We start from the raw sequence: 8,459 nt of genomic DNA, 5'->3' as shown, positions 1-8,459 counted from the left end.
TCTTTCTTTCTTTCTTTCTTTCTTTCTTTCTTTCTTTCTTTCTTTCTTTCTTTCTTTTTCTTTTCTTTCTTTTTTGCTGTGTAAAAAAAGTTTGAATTTTATAAAGCAAACCACAGTAAAAAAATTGATGAAGGTAATCACAGATTAAACATGTTGAACCAGAATGGCATTTGCCATAATGTCATAAGTTAATGTTAGTAAAATTATTTTTGATAAAAATAAAATCTCCTTTTTTTTTTTGTTTTTGGTTTGAGACGGAGTCTCGCTGTGTTGCCTAGGTGGTGCAGTCTTGGCTCACTGCGATCTCCGCAAGCAATTCCCTGCCTCCTGAGTAGCTGAGACTACAGACATGTGCCACCATGCCTGGCTGATTTTTGTATTTTTTGTAGATATGTGGTTTCACTGTGTTGGCCAGGCTGGCCTCAAACTCCTGCGCTCAAGTGATTCACCCACCTCAGCCTCCCAAAGTGCTGCAATTACAGGTGTGATCCAGTTGGTTTTCACTTAGAATGAAAATTTTATGTGGAATCATTAAATGAAATTAGTAAACAATAGACTTCAAAATTTACATTATGTTTTAAAGTATTCAAAAAAGTTCAGTATAAAACATAATAATTATATGGTCAAGGATTCTTCAGCACCCATAATATGTTTTTCCAATAATAAATTTTTCAGTATTTTTTTATTAAAAAAAAAACCTGGATGATTGTGATATCTTACCACTGAAATTTTTTTGGGTTTATCCCAGTAGTTTTCAATCCATGTGACCATCTCACTCCATCCTCTTTCTTGACATTTGGCACCATCTGGAGACATTTTTGGTTGTCATAATTCAAGGAAGGGCGCTACTGGCACCTGCAGGGTAAAAGCTAGTGATGCTGCTCCATATTCCTACAATGCACAGCGCAGTCTCTCCACAGCAGAAAATGATTTTGCCCAGGATGTCAACAGGGCTGAAGTAGAAATCCTATTTATTGACACAGCCTTAGTCTATTTGGATGAAAAGCATATGGGCTATTATTTGACAGGCTTTACTATTTATTGTGCTTATTTAGAGTATACCATCTTTTTTTATGGCTCCTTAAGGTGCAGAAAGTCAATGATCAAGTTTTAATTGCCAGAGAACATAATTTTTAATGTTTAATATTCTGTTTAATAAAGCAAAATTTATTTTTACTGTTGAAAGAAGCTATTTGGCAAATTACTCTTACAGGACAACTATTGTTCATGATTACCTTGAGGCTCTAGTTACTTTTTCAGGAATTTGTATTCTAAATATGAAAGAAAAGACAAGGAAAACCAGAGCTGTCACCCTGCATTCATCATAAGCGTCGTGAGTTCTTAGAACTATGAACAGTTACATCCAGTAGTAGAAGCCAGCAAAATGCCCAGTGCCTAGAATACAGTGGGCTTTCAATAAATCTTCAGTGGGAAGATGGATAGTTGTGCAGTTTACCTGGTGTACTTACAAAATTTGTGTTTTGCACATTGGTTAAGATGCCTGATCATTCATTCCTAGGTCATTTTCAACTTGGCTCTCAAAGCCTCAGTGCAAGTCCCATTTTCCCTCCCTCTGCACTTTGTGTACTATTGAAGGTTGAAGTCTTCTTTCTAAGGAAATAATATTAATAATTAGAGGCTACTGACACTTGCTTTCTGTCAGTTTGTGGGACTAACTTACTTTAAAGTGTCCCCCCCACCCCCAATATGAGGTATTACTGTCTTTATCTTACAGGTGAAAAAACTCAGGCTTAGTGAGACAGACCCTTAGTAACAGACCCTGATCTATTTCCCACCAGAGCTATACCCCTAACCACTAATAGTGTAATTTTGTCCTCACAAGCTAGACTACCTAGATTTGAATCCTCGCTCTTCAGTATCATCTTGGGAAAGTGACTTAACCTCTACCCAGTTTCTGAAATGTACGTAACAGTGTGTTACCCTCAAGGTTGTTGGTTATGTTAATACATGCTTAGAAGAGTACTGGTAGAGTGATTTTTTAATTTTAGCTCATTTAATGATTATAATTAAAATCTTTGTAGAAAGCATTTGTGACTGCCTTGGATATTATCAAATACCAAGTTTGTGTCCTGATTTACCTGAGTTGTCATGAAAGGGATAGAAATGTAAAGTATGAATCTTGCCCTTATTTGGGAAGACAAGAAAAATAAGCATGAAACCTGACAAACACAATGCAGTTACTGCTAAGTAATGTAATAGAGACTACAAATGCAAATAGAATTTGGTATCCAGAAATACACTTAATGGCTTAAAATTATTCAAATATATAGTAGCCCTTGAAGTTTTGTGCTGAGAAATTTTGTGCCGGTTTTGTCAGGATATTGGCCTTCTCTTGGCTTTGTTTTTTTTTTTTTTTTTCTTTTTTTTTTGAGACAGAGTTTCACTCTCGTTGCCCAGGCTGGAGTGCAATGGTGCAATCGGCTCACTGCAACCTCTGCCTTCTGGGTTCAAATGATTCTCCTGCCTCAGCCTCCCTAGTAGCTGGGATTACAGGCATGTACCACCGTGTCTGGCTAATTTTGTATTTTTAGTAGAGACAGGGTGTCTCCATGTTGGTCAGGCTGGTCTCAAATTCCCAACCTCAGGTGATCTGCCTGCCTCAGCCTCCCAAATTGCTGGGATTACAGGCGTGAGCCACTGCACCCAACCTGCTTTTGTTTTCTTTTTCACCCTGAACTCTATGTTCAGTCACCTGACTTTGTTGCACCTCAAATCCCTCATCATTGTTACCCTCTCCAGGCTGCATCTCTAGTACCCAGCAGGTTTGAGAGTATGGTCTCCCTATTCCCTTCCTTGGAATGTTAGTGAGAATTGACACCATTCTTTTTGGATTCCAACATTAGCTGGTCCTTTGATACCAGTCTTCAGTTGTTTTATTTGTCCATAGTTAGCTTCCTTTTCCATACCCTGGAAGGTATTTCCAGTATTTACAGCTGTTTTTTTATCCATTAGACATCATGATGGCCTCTCATTTTACGAATAAAATAGAGACTTTCAGACTTAACTCCTGCTTATGTCCTTCGCCCAGCTGGCATCTGTTAGACTTCTTGCTGAAATTAAAGTGACCTTGACTTCTGCAACATCTCACCTTTGATTGCTCCCTTCTTTCGAGGTTGTGTCTTTCTACAGCACCTGAGGCTGGTTTCAGTTCTTCCTGTTATCAGTTCTCAGTTTCCTTTAATACATTTTCTTCTTGACTCTCCTGTCAATGTGTTTTTGTTCCGGGGGAGTACATTTACTTCCATGGTTTTGTTTGCCAATTACATACTAGTGAACCCCACCTTTTCAGCCCAGACTTCTCTCTTGAACTATGCATAGATACTTCCAACAACCTACTGAATACTTTCAACTCGGAGGTCCCAGGGGCGCTTCAGAGTTGACTTTTGTCAGCAGAACCTAATAATATATACCCACTTCTCCCAAAACAAAAAAAATAGTTATTTTTCCTGTTCCCTACTGTCTTCTGTTACCTTCTTCTTAGTGTGAGAGCCTTTTTATGTTTGTCTTGTCCCTCTGCTTTTGAATCCTTTCTCTAAAAATAACTAAAAAGTAAAATTAATTATGTATTTTTAAAAAACCTTAATAAGATCTCTCATTGCCTTTAGTTTAGATTGAAAATTCAGTTTCTACAGTATTGATTTTCTATAATGGGCTGGAGAGAAAATTGACTGGTGATCTTGTCCCAGTTCACAAAAGGGATGGATTTTTTTTTTTTTTTTTTCATTTTGAGTTTTTCTCTGGATCTTACTACATGCTACCACTTTTTTTATACTTAAAGGTTTAATCATAATGAATAACCATATAACAATACTTCCCCTAAAGGTACGTCAAATAATTTTCCAAGAGTTTTTTTTAAAAACTTTGATTTTAGGTTCAGGGTTACATGTGAAGGGTTGTTACATAGGTAAACTCGTGCCATGGGGGTTTGTTGATTATTTCATCACCCTGGTATTAAGCCCAGTACCCAATAGTTATTTTTTCTGCTCCTTTCCCTCCTCCCAAGCTCCACCCTCAAGTAGACTCCAGTGTCTGTCATTTCCTTCTTTGTCTTCATAAGTTCTCATCATTTAATTCCCACTTGTGAGAACATGTGATATTTGGTTTTCTGTTCCTGTGTTAGTTTGCTAAGGAATATTGCCCCCAGCTTCATTTATGTTCCCACAGAAGACATGATCTCATTCTTTTTTATGGCTGCATAATATTCCATGGTGTGTATGTACCACACTTTATCCAGTCTGTCACTGATGGGTGTTTATGCTGATTCCATGTCATTGCTATTGTGAATAGTGCTACAATGAACATTCGTGTGCATGTGACTTTATGGTAGAATGATTTATATTCCTCTGGGTATATATCCAGTAATGGGATTGCTGGGTGGAATGGTAGTTCTGTTTTTAGCTCTTTGAGGAATTGCCATACAACTTTCCACAACAGTTGAACTAAATTACACTACCACTAGCAGTGTATAAATGTTCTCTTTTCTCTGCAACCTCTCCAGCATCTGCTATTTTTTGGCTTTTTAATAATAGCCATTCTGACTGATATGAGATGGTTTCTCATTGTGATTTTGATTTGCATTTCTCCAGTGATCAGTGATATTGAGCTTTTTTTCATACGCTTGTTGACCACATGTATGTCTTCTTTTGGAAAGTGTTCATGTTCTTTGCCTACTTTTTAATGGTTTTTTTTTTTTTTTCCCTGTAAATTTGTTTGTTCCTTATAGATGCTGGATATTAGACCTTTATCAGATGCATAGTTTGCACGTGTTTCCTCCCCATTCTGTAGGTTGTCTGTTTACTCCATTGATAGTTTCTTTTGCTATGGAGAGACGTATTACTACTTTTATCATCACCTGTTACGGGGTAATATTTGAAATAGTGTAAACTTTTATACTTAGTATTTAAGTATACAAATGTCCAATTTTCAAAGCCTTTCATAGTTGACTCTGTCATTGTCAACCTTATTCACTGCCATGGCTCACCTTAGAATCTTGCAAATTTGTTTGAATTCCCGACTGCCACTATTCACTATAAGAACTTGGGCATGACAATCAAAATGGTGTTAGCAGTATATCAGTACTTAACTTTTTGCATTATGAGGATTAAATAAAATAATGGAGTTAAAGTGCTTAGTTCAAGGCCTGGCACATAGGAAACATTCAAGAAACATTAGCTGCTCTTGTTTTACTGTTGTGACTGCCTTACTCCTTAGCCTGAATGTGCAGTTATCGATGCCTTTGTTCACACTATTTTCAGGCCCTGGAGCACTTTATGCTTTCCTCCTCCCACTTCCTGTGTCTACTTCTCTCTCAGGATTAGGGCTTCTAAAAACTTTTCCCAGCATGTAGTCCTTTACCATCCACCCTTGTCTTTACATAGGCATTCCCTTATTGGTGCTTTTTGTACATATTTCTACTTGGATTATTGCATTTCATTACAATTTGGACTTTGAGTTCCTTTTCAGTGGTAGGGATTAGTTCTCAGTCTATTTATATCCTGGTATTACTGCCCTGCCTTGGAGCTAACAGGTTTTTTCAGTTGGTAAAAATAAATGCTGTTATCTAGGTTATCTCATTTAATCCCCTCAGCCACCCCGTGGTAGGGAGGTGTTATTATCTTCCGTTTCCAGTTAGGGAATCAGGCTGGTTGAGGTTAAATGATTTGCCCCAGGCTACTTAGTATGTAAGTGCTGTAAACCTAGAAATCCTAATATTTAATAACTTATTGCTATTGTATAGCTACCCTCTTATACCTGATATTTGTCTTTATAGTATGAGTAGAATAACATTTAAGTTTGGGCTGTGTAAGACATCTCAAGAATTGGGATTCTGCTTATTCAGAATCGTTATAGTTTCATCTGTGTAGAACTTGCTTTCTTTTTACTATATAATATTGCTTAGCAAAACAATTGAGTATGTAAATACATTTAAGATACTGAACTTTGTATCGACCATTTGCTCAATAAATATGTAGAGTTGTTTTTACTTGAAAGAATTAACATTATATTTTTTTCAAAATTCAGATTTTCATTGATTTCAATTAGCCTTTATTAAATTTTATTTATTTAATATCCTTGAGATAATTATGTATTCGTATGTGAACGATAGGCCTTTCTTGGTCCCTATAGAATTGTCATTTTAGGATCATGTAATAACAAATTTGGATGACCTAAGGATTTGTTACAGCTTTTGTATTCAGTGAAAAACGTTGCTTCTGATAGCTGGGGTAGGGAAACTGAGGAGGGGAACTACATTATTAAACTACAAAATTACTGCGTTTTATTAACTTTATAATATTTTAAAGCCACATTAGCAGTGTATATGTTGATTCTAGTTATTCTGGAAGGTGTAATTGTGGTTTGCGTTACATCATAAATTCTAAAGAATGCAAGACAGTTTCTTATTTTTAAAGAACAAGGAATAGAATTGAAAATGAGCAGTGTTTAGTATCATTGTATAATCTTCCAGTTTAATTTATGGATTTACTTTGCTTTATTGTTTTTGTTTTTAAGGTTTGCTTATTTAAAAAATATTTATAAGCATTCCTCTCATTACAGAGCATAGTAATGAAGGAAGATTTCATCATGAATTTCACCTCTGTAACAGTAATATTTATATTTGATTTTAGGGAAGCTATGCGAAATTATTTAAAAGAGCGAGGGGATCAAACAGTACTTATTCTTCATGCAAAAGTTGCACAGAAGTCATATGGAAATGAAAAAAGGTAAGATTATTGTTTTTCTGGTGGATAGTTAATTGTAGTTACCACATGAATTTGCCAATTATATATTAATATATGTGTCAGAGGATGGTTTCTATTACTGGGTTCATTTGCTAGTACAAAATAAAAAATAGGGGATTTGTCTCCTCAAGGGGAGAAACAAAGTGAATTGTAGTATACTGTTAGGAATAGATAATTGGTGCCATGAAGAAAAGTCAGCATGGAGACAGAGGACCTCTCAGCAAGGCAATCTTTACTTTCTGCAGAAAAGGTGCCCCTTGCAGATGGAATAATGGAGAGAGCACACTTAACAAAGGAAAAGCAGACATATTTGTCCCTTATGCATTTGGGTCATCCTTACCTCTGTGTCCTGCATCCATTGGCTGGAGCTGGACCTCACAGTCTTAAATTGATACCCGATTTGCTAATAATATAAAACTTTCCTAAATAGGTAAGTACAAGCAAGAACAAAGAAGAGAGGAAGTTGCTTACAAAAGGTTTAAGAAAGCAATAATATTTCCGAATAAGGAAGAGGCATAAAGCTATGAGCTAAGACTTGTCTGGGCCTGCCCAGACATGCCTAAGTAAACCAAAGCGACTAATTGGGGTAAAGTGTAAGAACTAATAGTTGATAGGAGGCTTTAGAGTAAGAAGCTATTATTTCTAGTGTCTATTATTTTATTTTTAAACCAAGACGAGCTTTGAAGAGGAACTTTTCTACTTTCTACACATACTCAAGCCAGAAGGAGAATTTAATAAAGGTCATCTTGTTAATAAATCCCTGATCTTACAAAATCAAATAATCCACAATTTTTCTTTTGGGCTACATAATATTTCCCAAATACTTATGTGATACATTAGGTCATTCACAGCGAAGCTTTCTCTTTGGTGGAAAATGTAGTTTTTTACACAAATGTGACCCCAAAAGTACCATTTTGAAAAGGAAAAGGCTAAACAAGCTCTTGATCCTAAAACTGTCTTGAGCTTAGGTTAATTGAGCTATGGAGTGATTATAAGGAAAATCCTGGCCCTCTCTCTTGATCCTATTCTTGTTTGGGTTGCTATTAAGAAGAAACAGCAAAACTGGGTTCATACTCTCGTACTGGTTGAATGTGGACTCAACAGAAATTACCTATAAAGTAGATTAACCAAAATTAAATTACAACAAGGTGATTTAAAAATATTTCTCGTGGTATTCTATAAATTTCAGCATTTTTTATGTTTAATTGGGGACTTTCATTGTTTCTTCACTTGGTTCCTGAAATTTTCTTGTGAATAGTTTCTTGAGTCTGTCTTTCAAACAGCATTTTTTGGTTAAGCATTTCATGGAAAAAGCCTGCTTATGGAGAAAGATCAAAGGTTTTTAATTGGCTAGAAAGGTACCCAACTGAAGAGAGAAGGAATGAAAACTAAGGTTTAGGGATTGTTGTGAAAGGAATGAGTAGAATTCTTAGAGATTGTGACATAAAGGAAACCTCAGCTTATGCTTAAGAGAAGGGAAATGTAATATGTATGTGATTAGATTAATTTACATGTTGAAAGAGAATTAGGAAGTCCCTTTTTAGGAAGTTCCTAGAAGCTGACTAGATCTGAGCTGAAAAGAAGGGTAAAGCTTTTTTTTTTTTTTTTTTTTTTTTTTTTACAGAGTCTCGCTCTGTCCCCCAGACTGGAGTGCAGTGCAAATGTTTTTGCTTACTGGGCTCAGGTGATCCTCCCACC

General features: G+C 36.0%; 1 protein-coding gene across 4 annotated transcripts in view; it reads left to right on the top strand.

Annotated features, from left to right (window-relative positions):
• RBPJ (recombination signal binding protein for immunoglobulin kappa J region) overlaps positions 1-8,459 on the top strand; it is a 121,173-nt gene that overhangs the window by 86,166 nt on the left and 26,548 nt on the right. For all 4 annotated transcript variants that reach the window (XM_011965349.1, XM_011965346.1, XM_011965347.1 and 1 more), the window contains one exon: positions 6,648-6,743. In XM_011965349.1, coding sequence (XP_011820739.1) covers positions 6,648-6,743 — 96 coding nt within the window. The remainder of the gene's footprint in view (positions 1-6,647; positions 6,744-8,459) is intronic.

The sequence above is a fragment of the Mandrillus leucophaeus genome, unplaced genomic scaffold (genome assembly GCF_000951045.1).
Source record: "Mandrillus leucophaeus isolate KB7577 unplaced genomic scaffold, Mleu.le_1.0 Scaffold720, whole genome shotgun sequence".
NCBI lineage: Eukaryota > Metazoa > Chordata > Mammalia > Primates > Cercopithecidae > Mandrillus > Mandrillus leucophaeus.
The sequence above is the reverse complement of the archived record's forward strand: the minus strand, read 5'-3'. Positions and strand labels throughout refer to the sequence as shown.